Here is a 21,041-nt window from a genome sequence, read left to right as displayed (position 1 = left end):
TACTATATTATAAATGTTAAATGCCATACAGTAGACAAAACTATAAAAATGAGATAAAATTACAGTATAAATGAACTCTTGTTATTTTCTCAAACTCTAACACATCATTTTCTACTCATTTTAGGATTTTTGCTCTCCATTTTGGAGACTGTTATAAAGTATGATAACTTAAAATAAGACATTTAAGAACTTTTCAAAGGCAATTTTAACAGCATGCAACTTTTACCCTACTTGCTGACTTTGCAATTTTACAACATACTTACATATCTCACCCATTCCTTGCATAATCCCAACCAGTTTATACTTAAGGAATAAGCTATCCCTAAGAATAGAATGGGAAGTAAATAAAATTTTCTGATTCCCATGTCAGGATGTCTCCTATATTTTACACTGCAACTTTGATTATACAGAAGGAACAAGAAATATATTCTGTCTCTCTCTTTTCACCTTTTAATGTATAAGATCATTCTTACCAGAGTTAGAAGTTACATGTTTTGATTTAGAAAGGTGTATTTTTCCTGGGCTGGGTGCTCTGACAAGCACCCTAGTTCCAGCACCTTGGGAAGCTGAGGAAAGAGAATGGGTTGAGCTCAGGGGTTTGAGGCCAACCTTAGCAACATAGTAAGTAAGACCTGGTCTAAAAAAGAAAAGAAAAGAAAAATTTCCTGCTAACTTATGATTTTACTTCTTCATTCAACAAATATGCCTTGGGCACTTATCATCTGTGAGATAATTTGAAAAATTTGAAAAGCAAATAAGTTCCTGCATTGAAGGATCATGCATTTTTAGTATTATCTTATTTTTATGTAATGTTATGTAATGTAATGTAATGTGATTCTGATGGTATTTCATTCCTTTTAACCATCAGTGTCTTATCAGTGCAAGTCTCATCATTCCCGTGGAGTCCATGGAGGTAAAGAATAAATATGCAAAGCAACTCAGAGCATTTCCTCAACTGGAAATTGGACAGCACATGTCCATATGAGATACAAATGCATATTATTATGTTTAAAATCTGGGCCAGTGAAGCAAAGAGGGAAGTGGACCAACTCCATATTGCATTCCCTGACTTAGAGAGTTTAGAATTTGTCATAAAAATCAATAAAATGAAATAAGCACTTTAGAAAATCCTCAGGGAATTTTTAGTCAAGTCCTGTGAAAGTGCGCAGAAAGAAAGAGTCCCTTCAGCTCAAATCAGAGGATTAAAGAATGCTTCAGGACAAAGGTAGCTTTCGTGCTGGACACCAAATGTTGAATAATACTTTCAACCATTACAAGAGGTTGAGAATAATCATGGGCAAGGGAAGAACATGATCAATTTCAAGTGAGCATTGTATAGAGATTTTGTTTTTAATGCCTTAGGATGCAACATATGAATTCAGGTGTAATAAGAAGTAAGACTAGCAAGGCACCTTAGAGAAAGGCTTGAACAGTCTGAAATGTGGTAAAGCATTCAGACTGGATTCTGTGGCATTCAGAAGCTATTGAAGGGTTTCTCAAAGTAGTAAACAATGCAGTTCCTATCAGAATGTTTCTTTTTTTTTTTTTTTTTTAAAGATAGAGTGAGAGAGGAGAGAGAGAGAGAGAGAGAGAGAGAGAGAGAGAGAGAGAGAGAGAATTTTTAATATTTATTTTTTAGTTCTCGGCAGACACAACATTTTTGTTGGTATGTGGTGCTGAGGATCGAACCCGGGCCGCACGCATGCCAGGCGAGCGCGCTACCGCTTGAGCCACATCCCCAGCCCTCAGAATGTTTCTTGAGGCAATTGGGGGAATGGATGGGAGAGGTAAACTAAAGCTCAAAGTGGAGTACAGGCTGTACAACTATAAAGCAAGAGAGAGAAGTGGTAGTGTTTATTTATTTCAGTAACCATTTAGATGGGGCAAGACAATTTGAACATAATTTCAGCTTTTTATCCAAACAATACAGTGAATGGTGAGTCCATGAGGGAGGCTGAAACAAGAAAAAATGGTGTGGGAAGAACCATGATGAGTTTGATTTAGGACAGGTTAGAATCCAGGTATTAATATTGTATATAGAATCCACCAGTAAACACCTGGAATTTGGTTGCTTTCTTAAAATTTAATGATCATTACAAATAAATATCTGACCCTATCACTTTATACATGAGGCCTGTTCATAGTTCTTTACTGTCCCTGGACAGAGTTTTAACAGCACAGAATGTGGCATGGAAGGCCTTCACACTGTAGCCCTTGTTTACCTCTCTGGCTATGAATCTTGTTATTTTGCACCTCACAACTTGAACCATGGCCATAGTGAGAGAGTTTCAGTTCCCAAATTGCACATGCTTGCTTTCTTTCATGCCTCTTCACATGTTGACCCCTTTGCTTAAGAACTTTTCCACACATTTCCATCCCTGGCTCCCCTGAGCTGTCTGCCTTCACTGACTAGTCCTTTAATCTCTATGCTGATGTCCCCTTCTCCAGGAATGCCACTCAGAGCCTTGTCTATTTGGGGAGGTATCTCTATCAAAGCACTTATTAAACCATCCTCAGCTTCTTTTACTTGTCCCAGCTCACTTTTAAACTCTTACCTGGGAGTGAGGATTCTCTTTGTTCACCATCACATCCCCAACACCTGACATAGTATTTAGCATGAATAATACACAATGTTGAAAGAATGAGTTATAGTCTTTTAATAATTATAAAGTAGAGACATTCTTATTTGAATTCAGTCTCAGATGGAAAACAAAGTATTCACACAGCTAGATCCTGTCACTTTAGATGGTGGGACATTGTAAACCCAGCATATGTTTGGGGAAAGGAAAGTGGATTCTGTCGCTGAATTCTGTCTTCCTTTATTGGAAACGTAATCTTTCCAAAATGGTTGTGTTATTATTCTGTGGGACGAAATTTGACATTAAAACCATGGACATATTGATATTAGAAAAGCAGTTCAAGCAGAGGGGAGAAATTCAGTTGCAGGCCAGGTTGTCAGGGATACGGGAACTCACCGCAGTCAGGGACGGCTTGTCACCTGCACTGCAGCCTTTGTTTATTTGATGTAGGGTTAAAAGGGATGATCCTCCCTCTGCGAATCAAACTGTCACAAGTAAAGCAGTCCAAAAGTCTCTTATCTAAAATTATGAATTTCATTAAAATTGATAAAATAAACAAGACATACATTTTAAATAGCTTAATAAAGTCTAGAATCATTAAAGTATCCTAATGTATTATAATAACATTAATTTATTCAAATGCACAACTAAAGATAGATACCCCTTGGGGCTAAGACAGCGATGCATGATATTCTTCAGTCTGTTCCTAGGAATAAATGATATCATATTGTTTTCAAGCCTTAAGTATCAAGCAACACAATAAACCAATAGGTTGCTATAGCAGCATGTTCACATAAATTTTCATTTCTCTCTGGTTTCCAGCAGTTCTTATTCCTCCCCCTTTTTACTCTTATTTTTCTGTTATCTACCCTGCACATCTGTGAAAAGTCTAGATGAGGTTGATAATGTGCATGTAATTGTTACTGAATTTGGCACATCTTGGAATCATGATGCCATGATCTTTTCAGTCACTCTCCAGATCTTTTCTTTAAAAATAATTTCCTGTATGCTCACTATTTAATATTTGGCTGCCATCTGAGAGGAAATGTATCTGTTCTGTCTAAGAAACAGACCCTATCATCGAACAATAATATCACCTATCATAATCTAGTGCCTCCCGCACTTGATATATATGTGCATAGATATTACACATTATATATTTTTAAAACATTCTTACATTAACATTTTGCTACTGGGTTCATTTTTCCCATTTCATAAATGAAAAAACTAAGAATTAAAATATGTAATAGCATAATACATGGAGAGTCAAGCATGCAGCACTCACTGTGTCCCTACCTATTAAGTGCCCAACACTATTATACTATGTGTTTGGAATACAACAAGTAGCAAAACCCTTTAGAAACCTTGCCATAAAGGAGTTACACTCTAATAGGGAAGATGGACATTAATCAAAAATCACACAGATATATGAAATCTTAGAACTGAAATAAGATTAGAAAGAAAAGTATTTGATATTATGCTTATGGTTTGGCAAAGTCAGACACAATGCAGTCACTCTCTACAGCATCACTAGAACTTGAACTTTAGACAGGATTTTAGAATTATTCTAGAATATTGCATTCTTATCCCCTAACTAAGGTTGCATTCTTTGCCATTCTTGATTACATTCAGAGTATCCACACTGAGGTGAGATGTTCCACCATGCAAATATTTAGTGAACCTGGGGAAGGGAAGCAAACCATAATAGGGTTTGATGCATAGGGTATGAGGACTGGGAGGGAATTGGAGGAGAAAGGAGAGGAAAACCCATTTTGTGCTTCTCATCTCAGGTTTCAAGAAGCCCCAAAACCTGACTCCCCTAGAGGCTAATGGCAGCAACTTTGAGAAGCTTTATTATAAGACATAATTAAAAACCAAATAGTCATGAGACCTCTGACAGATTCATCCAGATAGCTAGCTGAATTGAAGGCTTTTGTTTGTTTGACTTTCTACCCCATTACGCTCAATCCTTGGATGGAACCTGACTTTCTTGGCACAGATGCCACACACCAGTTGGCTATTGAGATCCATTGTTTTTTTTTTTTTCTCTGCCCCGAATCAATTTTCTTAAAGAACCAAGATTTCTGACTTCTATCTCCAAATGCAAATACTCAAAACTTCAAATATCCATGTTTACTCCTTATGATTTGAAGACTAACTGCTGTTGTGAGAGAATACCATGGTCAGAAGACCTGCATTTCAACCTGCTAATTACCAGATGGTAAAAGATAAATTAGATTCATCTCTCTAAACTTCAATTTCCTCATCTTTAAAACAGGACTACATAGCACCAATATTCTAGAGTTGCTGTGAAGTTTAATTGATATATACATTTGAAAATGCTTACATGTTTTCTGAATGTCAATTTCTTATAATCTTAACATTGAAAATTTTGGGGGTATAGTGCTGAAATTTTTTTTTTTTTTAGTGTTAGATAACTTCAGCCATAGTGTATTGAGAACAACTACCATTTTCCACATATAGAAAGCCTTCTTCCTCACACTGAAAAGACTAGAAATATAATTATAATGCAGAGCCTATATTGTTTATTATTATTTCTGACCCAGAAAGACAGATAGGGAACAATAATCCCAAAATGTTGAGTAAAGCTAGATTTATGTATAAAATGAATAAGGTACAGAGCAGCTTCTCCATTTATTTTTGCAATCTTAACAATTGGTACTCATGGCTATGTGGTCAGATTTTCTATAGTGATGTTGCTATAGGTTCTTCTGGTCATCCTTCATAACTACAGCCTGCAGGAGATTAAGACTGTAAGCATTTCATGAGTCTGAAATGTAGTATCCCTAGTAATTAGTATGCTTTCCATGTGCTACTTTTGACTGACACTAAAAAATATAGGGGGACTATTCTAATTCAGAGCTAGTTAGTGGGTCGGGCTGTGTCACTTATGAGCTGGCAGAATCTGCTGGCAAAGCAAATAGCCTGCAGTTTACAGATTTATGAGACATTGGCAAAAGACAAAGGAAGAAAAAGAGAAATGGTCCTCGATATGGAGACAAACTTCTATTGGTGTCAGAAGGCAGAGGACAGCAGGGTCTACAGTAATAGAAGGATCTATAGCCATATTCCCTATGGTGAAGGTGCAACAAAGAAGAGTGACCAGGTATTTCCAAGTAAGCGCCACATGCTGCTAGAGAAAGGGATACCAAGTCTAACTCCTAACTCAGTAGAAAAAAACATTTTTTTAGAAAAAAATAAAAGGCTATAGGACAGCATCTTTCATTCTGTAAGTCAATATGAGAATGATTCTTTTTGTAGAAAGTATCGTTACTGACAGTTATCTTGGAATAATCTGTTTCAAAAAGAAATGTCATCAATTAAAGAACATTTTTATTATGTGCTTTTAATCAGATTAAGGACATACCTACTTCCAGGTGTGGCTCAAATTTCTACAACCAATAACTCAGGGTGGGTGTGTTTATCTATAGAAAATGCCTCTTTCCATGTCTGACTCCTCTGCTTGACTTTGACCTTCTCAAGGGCAGAGTTCATGTGCTGCCTGTCTAGTCCCTAATCAGTCAGCATAGAACTCATCTTTATAACAATGGAATGGATATTTTCTGAATTGATTTGAATATTTAAGAAAGTCCCAAACCCAGATCCTTTCAAGAAAATTACAGAACATCCTCTAGAGATGTACATCTTCTCAGAAGTCACTTTCCCTCACAGTCAGCTTTGCAAAGGCCCTCCCAGTCCTCTAGCAGGTAAAAGTAGGGTCTTGAGCAATGTCTGAGGAGTCAGCTTTAAACTTCTCTGATAGGTAAGCTTTGGACTTCTCTGATAATCTCAGACAGGTAGTTCACCTGAGGAAACAAAACCCTCCAGGGAAGATGTTTTTCATTTTTGTTGCCCATAATCACCTGTGTGGCTGATCTGACTAGCTGGGGTTGGAGTGCTAAGTGACACTCGGTTAAAGAAACACGCAGTACTGCTGGCCAGAGGTCCAAAACAGGCTTTCCCAAACAGAGCATGGATGCACTGTGTGACTCAGCAACATCTGAAGCTTTTCCTTCAGATATGTTTAAGGGCAGGGAATCAAAATCCAACTCAGAAAGAACCATTAGGAGAATAAGCCAATAGCAGGATGGAGTGTCTGAGTTTTTGGGCTAGACCCAGAGTCTAATCATTGAAGATCTGGTCAACTCCTTCTTAATTTTTTAGCACCACAGCAATCTTGTTTTTTTCAGAGATGGGGCACAATAGGAGTTAGCTTTCAAGAGGGTTCCTAAATCCTCTGGAATGTATCTATAACAGAAATGTTGGCAAATTGACTTGAGTCATAATGCTTAAGCTGGCAGGACAACAAAACTATGATTTTTATGCCTGATGTATACTTCTTAGATACAAAGTTATTAATGTAATGCACAAAATTATGCAATAAATGCAGTGGGACATTAAAGCAAAGTTTTATAGTCTTGAAATATGAGAAAGAGGAGAAAAAGCTGCCAGACTCATGATATCTGATGCCCTATTTTCTTTTATCAGAGTTGGGGATCATTAGATTTATTGCTTAAGCTGAACTTTGTTCAATATTTATTCAACTCAAAGTTCTGTTTATCTGATTAAAATTTACGTTTTCAATAAGTCAGATTCAGCTATTATATGAACTACAAGTTATTCCCAGAGTAGTCAAGTATGACTACTTATTTTAATCTGAATTTAACTATAGTATATTTTATCTAAATCCAGGTGCAAGTTACATAACACATGGCAAAGGAGTTCACCTGACACTCTCAGGGGATGCCATTTATTAGTATCTTTGTTTAGTACTAAACTGAACACAATGAATGAAAAGGGTAATCTAGCATGACATTTGTACTATGAATTTACATAGCCCATATTGTCATCAGCACGTCTCTTTCACAATAAATCTAGGAATAGTCAGGGAGAAGTTAATATCTCATTGGCCTCCTCATTGCAGAAGAATTCATGTTTAGAGAGAAAACATCTTAAAGAGGCCACTGAAGAGGAACTTAATAACACCTGTGTTGGGAGACTATCATCTGGACTCTATTGGCCTTTGTGCTACTTTGTGCCTAAATACCACTATAAAGGACTAGGTATGATTCAAATATCAGAGAAACTATATTCACATGGTCTTACCTTTATAGGAGTTTAAAACAATTCAATTTTTTGTTTTGAAAAAAAAAATACACCTTATTTACATGGAAGCTGCTGGAGGGAACAATGCAATAAAAGAATACAGAGAAGGAAGAGTCATTTAAGGAGAAACAAGAAAAAAGAGACAGATCTTAAGGTGGGGCTGCCTAGGAGGGAACTGGCAGAGAGACAAAGTGTATAAGAGACAGGGAGAAGATTAAGAAAGAAGACAAAGAATGAGTGGATATGACAGGTGCTGACATGAAGCCATGCTACTTGAGAATAAGGGTCTCTGGTACTAAGTGTGGAGAGAAGTTGTTGAGTAAGTCAGGGTAGAATCAAGTTAAATTGAATCCCATATTGAAGCCCAGAGAGGTTTAAGCACTTTCTTGGGCACAATCTGAAAACATGGTAAAGATGTGACTCAGCTTTTAAACACTATACTACTGTCTCTTCCTAGGTTTATTGTCCACCCAGGAAATTGTCCATCAGGGTGTCCATGGCAATAGTAAAATCATGTTGATTTTGGTCTTAGAATATCATATCATAGTTGGAAGGTTAAGTTTCATGAGATTTGCCCAATTATGTTACCTGAACCAGCCTGGACATACGCTAACCAGCTTGCCTAGAAACCATCAGTTTCTAACTTAAGTGGCATCTTCTTATCTACTTCCTTTTTCTCTGTCTTGACTTTAATAGATGAGTTGCTATCACTATGCTGTGTTTAATTTCCTATAAAACAAAACAGTGCATCAATGGGGCCTGTGGATATCCAAGCTCTGTTTGTTATGTAGCACAAATTATCCCACAGGAACAGTCTGCAGCTGTCAGGCAGTCTCTCCTCCTTCCAGTCTAGCAATGCAAGGAAAATATAATTACATTGTTATCATCTGTACCCTAACCTCAGTGTTATCAAACTGCCAATGGGTTGGCATACCTACCCCATGTAAGGTAAATGTGAAACTCATGTTCACGATACATATTTACCTAGACTTTATTTTGTCTTCTAGGCTCTTCAATGGCCAACAAGGAATTATTATTCAAAATTTTAGCACAAGATCCATTCTCACTGTTACCAACGTGACACAGGAGCACTTCGGCAACTATACCTGTGTGGCTGCCAACAAGCTCGGCACAACCAATGCGAGCCTGCCTCTTAACCGTAAGTAATACAGTGCTGAAGAAGTGCTCCCAGGGCCTCCCAGCGCCTCTGCAGTGGCATAGATGAAACCTAAGAGTGGAATGTACGTTGTAGAACTCATTCTGATGTGACACATCCCTTACACACAGAAAACCTTGTCCCCAAACAATAGGGACATGTGAAATTTTGTAATTCCTATAGGAGTCTACATGTGCATAGAAAAATATCTTAGCGCTAAGGAAAAAATAATACATAAATAATAGGGCTAACAGAAATGTGACTTCTGACTGAGGATAGCTGCTTTAATAGGGTTTTGTTTGTATTTGGGGTTTTTTTAAAAAAGTGTGTTATCTTGAAGCATAAATTATTTATGGCTTGCTTTACTCTTGGTTAGTTTTCTTTAGACATTCATCTTTGGATAGCCAGAATTTCATAAGCCATAAATAAGATGAAATAGTAAGTAAGTAATGGTGAACAAAATATTTAATTCATACAGATAACATTTTTACTCAAGCCTGTATTTTGGAATATAGCTTAAGAGCTCACTAAAATAAATATTTCATTGCTAGTGTGTGTTAGTTCCTGCAAACTAGAAATGAATAAGAGAGCAAATACAAGGACCTGTTAAAGGGAGAGAACCTGATACTGTTTTCCTCTTCAATTAATTTTAGTGTGTTTTAGAAGCCAAGTAAGCAAAAAATGGTTGCAACTATAAAATATTTCTAATTTTCAAAGTGTGTGTTTCTTAAAAAGCTCAGAGAAAACTAGAGCACCCTGTTCAATCCCACAAAGTTATCTGAATTACCCTTTTATTTATCTTTAATACTTTACAGTAACCTGACGTGTATATTTATATCAGCATCCTGTGATAGTAAGCTATCCCTGAAAAATACACATGCTCTGCAGTTCATCACGGAAATGATCTTTTCCATTTTGTAGAAACAGGGATAGAATATATAATGTTCCTACTATGGGAAATATATTATCGTAAGTTTCATGATTTATGAACTTTGAATTGCCATGTCTTAGATATAAAATAAAATATATGAGTTTATATCACAGAGGTTTTTTTTTAAATTTTAGCTTGATATTTCTTAATGTTAAATTTTGAAAGACATTGTTTGCCATGCAATAACTATAGTGTAATATGCTTGCTCTAGTGTCGTCCTTGAAAATGATTTACTTAGTATGATTATGAATAAGGGAAACCATTGAAGATATTATAAAACAGTATGAATTCCAATTTAATATAAATATTGATACTTCTTTGGTATATTATTAATATTTTACATAGTTTAAATATTCAAGAGCCTAAAAGAATCAATGAATTTAAAAGGCTAAAAAAATTTAAGGCTTTATAACATATTAACTTTTTGCTATTTAAATTTCTAAATCACTTCCTGATTCTTCAAAACTGAAGTATTAATGAATGTGACAAATTAAGAACAAATGTCACTTATTTAAAAATGATTATTTTATTCTAACAACCTTAACATTATCATCTGAAAATAATATGCTGTCAAAAGGCTTCTAAATGTGGAATATTTAGGATGGAATCTCACAATCTCTACCACTGATTTTCTGTCCATTGAGATGCAGTACACACCACTAAACTTCTTTTTAAATTTTGTTAATAAAGTCAAAATGTACAAATCTTGTATGAAGTTACAAACATAGCCATGATATTTGATGAAATTCCTATTTATTTAGAACTCTCATATGCACCTTTGAAGTACTCATTGCACTAAGCATTTCTATTTGTACTATAATAATTATTGTATTTATTTTTTGTGGTGCTGGGATTAAACCCAGGGCTTCACATACACCAGGCAGGTACTCTAGCACTGTGCTATATCCCCACCCCCACTGTTATTTTTGTATAATTTTAATCTTTCTGCCAAACCCTGAGTTCTTTGAGAAGAATCAATGTCTGATAAACCGTTTTATCTCCCCTACCAACAAGCACAGTGCTTGCTATTTAATAGGTGATTAGTAAATATTTAGTGAATAAATGAATTAAACACTAAATAGTTGAATTAATGGATTAATGAGTAAATGAAGGAGTAAACTGTGTTTCAGCCGCAGAATGTGTACTTGCAACCTCCAGAGATACAAGGCAATATCATTGTAATTACAAACAACACTTGTTAGCTTACTCTGGGTCTATTCTAATTTCTTTATGTGGATTTGTTTAATTCTCACATAATTTAAAGTTAGATTCTACAATTCCCCTCTCAAAGATAAGGAAACTTACAGAGAGAATATAAATATGGCCAAAGGCCAAGTGGTTGGTAAGTGACAAAGTGAAAACTTAAATTCTGATAGTCTGACTGCAGAGTCCAGGCTTTTAACTAATACACTTCACTCTTTATGAACATAAAACTATCAAGAAAGTCAGAGATAATTTGTATCATTTACAACATGCTCTTCAAAACGTAAATCTCTATGCATAAAATAATTGTCCTTTCTGTAGGTTTCATCAACTTTCCTTTAATAATTAGGATGTTATTTAATATATGAAAATTTATTTTAAAAATAAATGTCTACATCTTCTTCCATAAGAACTCCTCTCACATCTTCAAAGTCTCTGAAGGAGAAAAGTGCTCAACCTTTAGAAAAATGATCCAACACTAGAAACAAGTCCTAAACTGATCCAACATTGACCTGTGACCTTCTAAACAACCTCTATCATTTGTTACAGGTCAATGCTTTCTATAGGTTATGGGGTGTATAATGCTAACTTGCCCAAATTCTTGTTCAGGGAAAAGGAGGTAGACACCAAGGGACCCACCATCTGTATAGATGATGTTGTTTGGCATATGTTTTGAATAAGAAATTTTTCATGTTTTTGTGACTTGTGTCCTTGAACAGTTAATAAGTCAAAGTCAGGGTAACTGGCAGTGTGGGCTACCTGCTATAATGCTGATTAGTAGCAAGCACTCAAACTCCAACAAAGTGGTAGCCACTAGGAATCAGCTGTTCATTCAAACTACTTAGGACAAACCCTGAGACTATTACAACTATTACAATCTGCTTCTGGCTTGTAATAACTCACATTTTCCAGATAATCAAAAAGATAAATGGAAAGTTGTAGGTCATAACTAAGATTATCATAAAGAAAACACAAAACTTTAGAATGTGTGAATGGGGGTATGTGTGCATTTCACATAGTGAGAGTCAAGTAGGTCTTGGTTGATCACACGCCTCACACATCAATTGTGTGTGCCTTCATGTAAGTTACCTAAAATCCAAATCTTCAGTTAACTCATTTGAAAAAGGAGGGTAATAATAACAACCCCCTTTCAAGATATCAACTACTAGGGATGTTTCATTTAATACACTTATCATTCAGCCCAGGACAAAGAAAGGCATTCAATATTGTAAACCATTGTACTTGAAGTAATGTATCAGATCTAGCTTCTAATTTAATCCCATCATTTGCTTAGTGCATTAACCAGACTTTGTGGCAGTAATTCAAGATTAAATATGATACCTGCAGTGTAGCAGTTCGGATAGGAGATTCAAAGAGTAAAGGCAGAACCAACACAATTCTATTTTGAGAGCCAGATAATTCATTAACTGGTAACGTGTCAAATATATATATATTGACTGCCTACAATGTGCACATCACTGTGCTAGATTTTGGCCTAGAATCCCAATCTCAATGAGTTCTCAGACAGCTGAGAGGAAGGAAGGAAAAAAACAGGCAAATCTATTGCAACATAGACAATGGTACTATGTGAGGTAGGGAAGAGGCCTAAATCTCAAGGATAATGAATGGATTCTCATCCAGAGTATCTAATATTGATATTTGAATGGTAACATCTTAGCCATTATTGTCTCATTTTTCCAAAACAGAACTTTCAATGACTCAAGGAAAGCTATAGAGAAGATGCCACATGAGCTAAGGAAATGATTGGGTTGATCCTGGGTATGAGAATGATATGAAAGAGTGAGGGGATGGCTAGTGTGGAACAGTTCATGTAAAGACATGTTGCGATGAAATAATGTGTTTGAAGACACAATGGTATTTCCATATGGTTAAAGAACAAGGAGAAGGAAAGTACTGAGATATGAGGCTAGACAAGTTTGCATGGATTAGGACAAGAACTTTATTCTGGATTTGGAGAATCACTGAAAGATATGAATGATATGAATAGATTTGTTTTCTTAGTCGATCTGGATGACAAATCCAGATACTAAAACTTTGAATAATAAAAACAAAAGAAACTAAATGCACAGAAAGAAGAGCAGATGTGAGAGAGTTGAGATGGAATTAGGAGATATGAGTTGATGACCAAATTCGAGAGAACAGATAGGGAGTTGCAGGAAGCTATATAATTCCTAATGTTTAGTTGGGGTGACATTAATCCAAATAAGAACTTAAGAGAAGGATTCAGGCTTTTAGCTTTTAAAAGGAGGTAGAGATTGAAAGAAGAGAATAAGTTCAATTTTGGACATATCCAGTTTAAGGCAATGCCCAGTAGGTAGCTAAATGTAAAGTTCAGAATGGAGATATAGATTTAGAAGTCATCAGAATGGAGGTGGTGATTTGAATCATGTGAGTAAATCAGATTTCTCGTAAAAATATGGACATGAAAAGGTGACAAAGGATAGAAATACAAATAAAGTCAGCATGGAAGAGCAGATAGAGGAGGAGGAGCATCCTCTAGAAGGATGCAGATTCAGTGTGTGTGAATGGAGATGCCAGAGGAGGTTCAGTGCTATGGAAGGTATGGGTGGAAACTATTTCAGAAAGGATGGTGGGGCAGCAGTATCCTTTGCTGCATCAGGCCAGAAAAAGTCTGAAAGTCAACTTCTGCCTAACAATTGATGATCTGTGCCAGAGGATCTCTGTGGAAAACTGTGAGTAGAAGATAGGTTTCCATGGATTAAAGTTGAATACGTGGATGAAGAAACAAAGAGCTGAGAAATAAACCACTCTAGGAAGGAGATGAGACCATTGCTGTGCTTAGATGCCCTGAAGCTGGTCTTCTCGGGCCACTTTGCTCATTAGCAGGTCCAGTAGCTGTGTGTGATCATGAACCTGACCTGTAGAGACACAATACTTGGGCTTCAGTTAAATAAACTTGTTCTGCCTGCTGGTTTTCCACAAGCCTTCCTCATCTCTGGCTTGTTTGCCTCTTTCACATCTTTCTCAGGCCCTGAAGAAATTAGCAAGGCCTGTGATTTAACTCAAAGTCATCTTCAAACCCTTTCTCTTTAGGCTTTAGGTTGTAATTGTAAAAGGGACTACAATTTTGTTTTTAGTAGAAATTGTAGTGATTTCATCAGTGGGACTACTTTAAGTTACTTTAGCTAGAGTATACCTTGTCAACTAAGATAGAAGCAAAAAAAATGTGGAAAAATACAATAAAGCACATGGTAGAGATTTCTCATCATCTAGATCATCTGTCTAAAAAATTCTGAAGCATTTCTGCATTTAAAAAAAGTGAAAATTAGAAGTGTAAAGAGAAAGACTATTCTGCATATCAGTGTAGATCAGCCCTCAGGGCAAAAAAAAAAAAAGCTTTAAAAAAATCATAATTGATGATGACAATGTGCCAACTATTGAAAACTCCTTATTAAGTAAAAGTTTGAAACTCAGAGTTATTTATTTTATTATTATTTTTCACCTATGTGTTTTGCTTCTTGAATATGAGCAACAGAATAGATGATTCTTCAATGTCTGTTTCTTTAAGAATATGAACTAAATGGTACCATCCTGCCATCTATGGGTCCAATTCATCAAATATACACCATCATTTAAGAAGGAATTCAGTACCTAAAAAACATAAAGTCATTTCTATAAGTAAAACACATTGTATTTGCTTTCTTTCTTACTTTCACAAAACAACAAATATTTACATCAGAACAGTTATCCTTTAACTCACCATCTTAAGGGAAATTGGGAAGAATAATTAATTAAGAAAGAAGAGAGTTACATAAACAAAGTACACAACTTTGGCTTAATATAACCTAAGACCTGAAAAATGAAAATATCTGAAACAAATCTAGACTTAATATAAATGAAGTGTCTCCTTATAGTCCCCAAATAGATAAAATAATAGTATTGCTACAATGGGTGCATACCAAAATCCCCTTTGTCCCCAAAAGTATGCTTTCAAATCCTTTTCTGGATTACAAGTCCTAAGGATACCATAGGGGCTTTCTGCCTTTGAGTGTATATGCATTTATCCAAAGTAACAAAGCATTTGTCACAGAATAATACACATAAAATATTACATATAAAACCTTCAAAGAACTCACCCAAACTTTGTCTTTTATCTGCCTTAGCTATGCTGTGGATAAAATAATGAAGTTCTAACTTCCAGTGTTTTACAGAGTCAGTAGTATTTTCTCTAGAAAATCTCTTCTTATATTAAAGAATATTTCTTCACTGCCTATTTAATTTGATACATACCTCCTCTTTTGAAAAAAAAAGTAAGTCAGTAGCTTGTATCTAAAAGGGAAATGGAAGAGGCAACCAGAGAATGTAAGAATTGGGTAATATGACAGCTTTTGCCTGTTCAGATTCAACTGATGCAAGTAAACAGTATTTGTTGACTGATTTGTTGAATCTGGAATGAACTCTACCTTTTGCAAATAATATTTCAGCACTCTGCTAGCTTGAAATGTCCCCAGATGTTGGAAAGCTACTGTATAGGCTCTCTTGCTTTTTCTATTATAATGAACTCTGATTCTATGTGAAAGGAGATACCACAAATTTAAATGATTCATATTTTAAATCAAATCTGATATACCCTCCTGAAACTTAAAAAAGATAGGGTTTTCATTCTGGTTGAAAGAGGCAGTAATAAATTTAGATTTAGTGATTATTGACTTCCCTTGATGTTCTCATAATAAATGCTCAACAGAAATTGTTTGCAGTTGTAGGCAAATTCTGATATATTTCTGCAGGCCTATCAAGTGACACACACTATCAACAGAACACTCACAGAGAAATAAATATTACTCAAATAATGAGTGTTTACAAATTTGCTGAATGGAGTTTAAGTCAAGGAAGAGGATTTCCCTTTCCCCTGGAACCTGTGTGGTTTTTTGTTTTGTTTTGTTTTGTTTTTTATATTTTAATTAGAGACAGGATCTCACTGAATTGCTAAGTGCCTCAATAAGTTTTTGAGGCTAGCTTTGAACTAACAATACTCCTGCTTCAGCCTGCCAAACTGCTAAGATTACAGGCATGTGCCACCATGCCTGGCCCGTGTGTATTTTTAGGAAGATAGGTACAAAATGGTCATTATGTACCGTACAGGTTTGAGATTGAAGAAGTCACAATGAGGTTCTCAAGGTCATCAAATAGCTATGAGTGAAAACCTAATACAGATGCAATCAACATTTTAGTTGCACATGTCAACTGACAGAGTTTTATAGCTAGCTAGATGGTGACTCAGATATTACTAGTTGATTTTATTTCAGCTTTTAAGAAAGCAGTGAAATCCTGTCTTCTCCCAAATGCAAACCCCTACTATTCAGTCATAAATTCACTTAACAATGGGGATGTGTTCTAAGAAAAGTATCACTAGGCAATTCTATCATTATTCCAACAACATAGAATGTACTTACTCAAACTGAGATTGTGTAGCCTAGTACACACACACACACACACACACACACACACACACTTACATGGTATAGCGTATTTCTTTGGAGCCATGATGAATAAAACAGAGATTAATTCAAGTGCAAGAGAAATGAATGATGTGATCTAGAGACACAGTCACCTGAGATGTATGAAATGCTTCTAGGGTAATGCAACACACTATTTTGCAGCCACTAGTTTTTTTTTTTTTTTTTTTTGTAAATAGAAGAAGTGCATTCTAAAATAATAAATGACAAAATGTATAGTAGAGCACATAAGCCAGTAGCATAGTCATTTATTAACATTATCAGGTATTATGTAATGTACATAATTCTATGTGCCACACTTTTATACTATTAGTATAGTAGGTTTATTTACAGCATCTGAGTGATGCACTATGCTATGGTGTTGTGATAGCTACCATGTCACTAAACTGTAGGAATTTTTCAACTCCATTATAATCTTATGGGGCCAGCGTCTTCTCTGCAGTCCATCACTGGCTGAAAGCACATTATGCTATACACGACTGTATAACAAAGAGAGAATTGGAGATAGATCAGTTTCCTTGGAGGTAACCCTGGTAAATCTTTTTCCTCCCTATCACACTGCACAGTGACATTGAAGCCCGTCAAAGTGTAATCAAATTCCAGAGAACTAGATTGGAAAACTTGTGGGCTAGAGCAATTCTTTCACTTTACTAGGTGAGGAAACTGAAGCCCCAAAGGGGTGAGTCGGAGCCCAACATCAAACCCCATAACTAGAGCTAGAACAGTTTTCCTCCCTTTGTTCCAACACTTCCTACTATATAGGTGAGCACATACATAGCTTTGAGTCAAGCAAAGCTGAGTTGAAACCATAATCCCACCTGAGAGATTCTGAATGGTTCTCTCAGTCTCAATATTTGAGCTTTACTTACCTCCCTTATAAAATAAAGAAGCATACTTTATATTTAGGGGTTTCCATGAAGATGAAATGAGATAGGACATACTAAATGGCCAATATGGGGCCTAATCCAAAACAAGTTCCCATTAAATGTTAGTTTCCTTTTCTTTCTGATATTATATACAACCTAAATGTTGAGTAATAGTCACAAGCAGGCTCACTTCCACATAACCCGAATAACTTTATAACCGTATTTCACTGTATATCCAAATTAACAGCATTTATTCTTTGATTCATTTCTTTATCTACCTCTATGTATGGTTATGAAACTGTCTTTTTATTAGAATTTTTAATTAAATCAGCCATGCACATAAACATTCATTTGTAATGAGTGAAAAAAAATGTGCAGGTTGATAGAGAAGGTTGTAAAAGATTAATTACTCTGCTGTTGTGTTTCTCTCAGGTTAAGAGGCAATTTGACAGCTGCATCTTCAAGCTTCTCATGCTGCCTGAACATCCCCATAGCTGAAGGGTCAGTAAATACCAAAGGGAGAAGGGAACTTTGGTATTTGCTGTTGTTGATCAGCCTTGGAATGCTATAAGCTTATGGGAATTAGGTACCAAAAATATATAGAAAGATCAAATTTAGACATAAGATTTTACCAAGAGCTCTAGCCTTGGAGTCTGACCTTAAATTGAAAGGTCCTCAGCACTTTACTCTCTGACCTGAGTTTACTTATCTATGAAATTAGAAGACTAGAATAACTGAACTCTAAGTTCTCTTTCAGCTGTACTGCCTTAAGATCCTAAAAAATCTATATAGTTAAGAAAGAAAAATAGTGGTGAATATATATGTATGTATACATATGCATATATTATTTAAAAAGTTATACTTACTCAAAAAACTAAAAAGGCTGGCAATATATTCCCTTCTGTACAATTTTGTCATTGAACTCAATATTATTTTTTATTGACAGAAAAAAAAAACGTATTTTAATATATTTGGCTTTGCGGTGAGTTTCCATGAAGTTTCGTTCAAAAACACTGCTGGCCTAATCATTTTGTCATCTCTACAAAGAATTTTTCTCCCCAGGGAAATTTCCTTTATGTTCTCAGTTTCAATTCTGTTGGTCAGCAACCTATGGAAAGGCACTAGGAATTGACCTTCTTGCTTGCTGTTTTATTTCACAGCCCTAACCCTATAATAAGTTAGGTCAAATATAACTTTGTGTGCATGGCGCTTTGGCTGTTAGGGCTTTATAAAAATGAAAACATGCCAACATTCTCAGCCTAAAGAAAATGTGTTAGCAGACACTTCCTTCAATAATACCATTCCTAGTCATGTCTCTGGGAGAGCTTATAAGGATGTCCTCTTAGAGATTCCCTTCCCATTATTTCTGAGAAGTCTCTTTACACATGCACTGTTTTCCTTATAGCTGTGGGGAGATCTGAAGCATGCTCTAGTGATTTGAGCACATAAGAAGGTGGTGAAGTCTAAGCTACCCTCTCCTCCTTTTGTACTTAGATTTCTTTCTCTGAAAAAATGGAAACGTGGCCCTTAATAAAAGACCCAAGGATGTGCATGGGGAAAAAAATCATTATTACAAAATGCTGGGCGTCATAATTATTAAACTTCCCATTTCTCCTTAGTTAGTATAAAGCATAATTAATGGAGTATCCCACCAAAAGAGAAAGTTAAATGAAGTTGGCACTTTTTTTTTTTTTTTGCCATTTTGATGTTCCAGATAAAGGCAGAAGAGGAGGAATTAACTGTGAAAGCAATGATATTTCAGTGGGCCACACTTTCTCTAAAGCACTGTAAATTCAGTTTTAGTATCCATAAAACTGCTGGGGAAGGGACTAAAAATGGCATGTCCTCATTGAATGTGTCTATTCAGCATGGGACGGATTTCCTTATAAGTGTAATTCAATTGGGATCCCTCTATAGAGACACAAATTAGCTATCTGCCCAGTATATACTTAAATAAGATTAGAATAAATCAAGCAAGACTTGCTGTGTGGAAATGTTATTTCACCTATGCTGTAGCCAGACATTTATAAGAGGCTGGATTTTTCCCAATTTTACCTTTTTTTTTTTCCCCAGCCGTCTTTGTGTTTCAGCAGTTATAAGGCAAAGAGGCAATTTGAGTTGCCTAGCTCTAAAATGTGATTTTAGATAGCTGCATACTCTTCAGTTCCTTCTTTGATTTTTGAAAATCAGTCCAATTAGTGCACATGTGGAGCTGCCTAATTAGTGAGGCAGATCATAATTCTTGTCAAAGAACCATTCGGGTCACTACTGAGTCCACTTAGAGGGAATCACAAGTTCCCTGAAATACTTCATAAGACAAGACAGCTTATTTCCCTAAAACTGACAGAATACTAGTATGTACTCTAAGCAATAGTGGATTTTACTATAGGGAAATTAGTATTTTCTCAAAAAATGTCATCATCCTTGGGAGGGCTATGGTTTGGAATATAACAGCATGTTTACAAAATTGTAGCAAAGTGCTGTTTATAACCTGAGTAATATTAATTGAGTAAACACATTTTTAGAAAGACTTGTATAAGCAGTGGATGCACAACAACTCCACAGGCTTAGAAGGTAAGTTGAAAGGGTTTATTTCCCTCAAGCTAGCATCTTGCCTGTTGGAGATCATATTTGACATCGTTTCTTACATCCATTTTGCTTCACGTTGCAGAAACACCTGTATTTTTCCTATATTCCTCCTGCCAACCTCACCTGAGAGAATGGGCCTCATGTGATGCAATAATTTTACACTGCCACATGGTACCGTCGTGATTAATTCCCATCTATTATTTATTTTCTTTATTCCCTTATTTAATTTTCCCCCTCTTGTTCTTGTTATCATTATAAAATTTTAAAGGGTTAGACACATTCCTGATTCATATATTATTAGTGATTGCCTCTCAATCACTATTTTTTCATTATTTTTATTTTCTGTATAATCTCCTCTTGTTTGTCTTTCTCTCACATCTCCTCAACTCCAGGGCTTAATCATCACCAAAAGAGATAGATGTTTCTCTCACCACGAGTGTAGATTTGTGACAGAACCCAAACACCTCTGAATAGGCAAGCTCAAAATTGCTTTTGAAAGCTTCATCACTGAAAATGTAATCAAACTTAGCTTACCCAAAATTGATTTAAGTTTGCAGCCTAAGGGCCAACCTTTGACCAGGGCAGCATTCACACTTGCCATCGATTCTCCTTGCAATTGAATTACTCAGGCAATTCTGTGCGTTTTCAGCTTTAGCCCTGGAGTGCAAATGGCCAATTTGGGAAGCAACTTGGTTTTGCTTGAGATTTTCAGGAAGATTTTTTTCATACCTTCCTGGGGAAAAGCAGGCTTACTTTTCAAAAATATTCTTAGTCACAGAATTGGTTGCCCAAAGGATATTTGGTTTGCTTGTTCTTATGTTTGTTTTGATTTGAGAAAACTTTGCTTCCCCTAAAGAATGTCTTCTGACTTTGAAAAAAAATGAGTTCTAATCCTTCAATATGGATTCTAAAATTTGGAAGAAATGAAAATTAACAGGAAATAAATATGACAACATGATATGCTGCTATTAAATAGAGGGAACATTCACAAAGAGCTTGCATTCAGTAGTTCTAGAAGCAGAAGTTAAAAATTTACTGAGAAGCAAAAGAATCTTCACTGGGTTTCTAAAGAATTGTATTCTGTGAAACACC

The 21,041-nt window shown here is 35.7% G+C and overlaps 1 protein-coding gene across 4 annotated transcripts in view; it reads left to right on the top strand.

Annotated features, from left to right (window-relative positions):
* The window catches only part of Negr1 (neuronal growth regulator 1), a 789,855-nt gene that overhangs the window by 605,824 nt on the left and 162,990 nt on the right, over positions 1-21,041 (top strand). For all 4 annotated transcript variants that reach the window (XM_040288864.2, XM_021731059.3, XM_040288863.2 and 1 more), the window contains one exon: positions 8,714-8,865. In XM_040288864.2, coding sequence (XP_040144798.1) covers positions 8,714-8,865 — 152 coding nt within the window. The remainder of the gene's footprint in view (positions 1-8,713; positions 8,866-21,041) is intronic.

Source organism: Ictidomys tridecemlineatus, chromosome 11 (genome assembly GCF_052094955.1).
Source record: "Ictidomys tridecemlineatus isolate mIctTri1 chromosome 11, mIctTri1.hap1, whole genome shotgun sequence".
In the NCBI taxonomy this organism is placed as follows: Eukaryota; Metazoa; Chordata; class Mammalia; order Rodentia; family Sciuridae; genus Ictidomys; species Ictidomys tridecemlineatus.
This window is presented reverse-complemented; position numbering and strand designations above follow the sequence as displayed.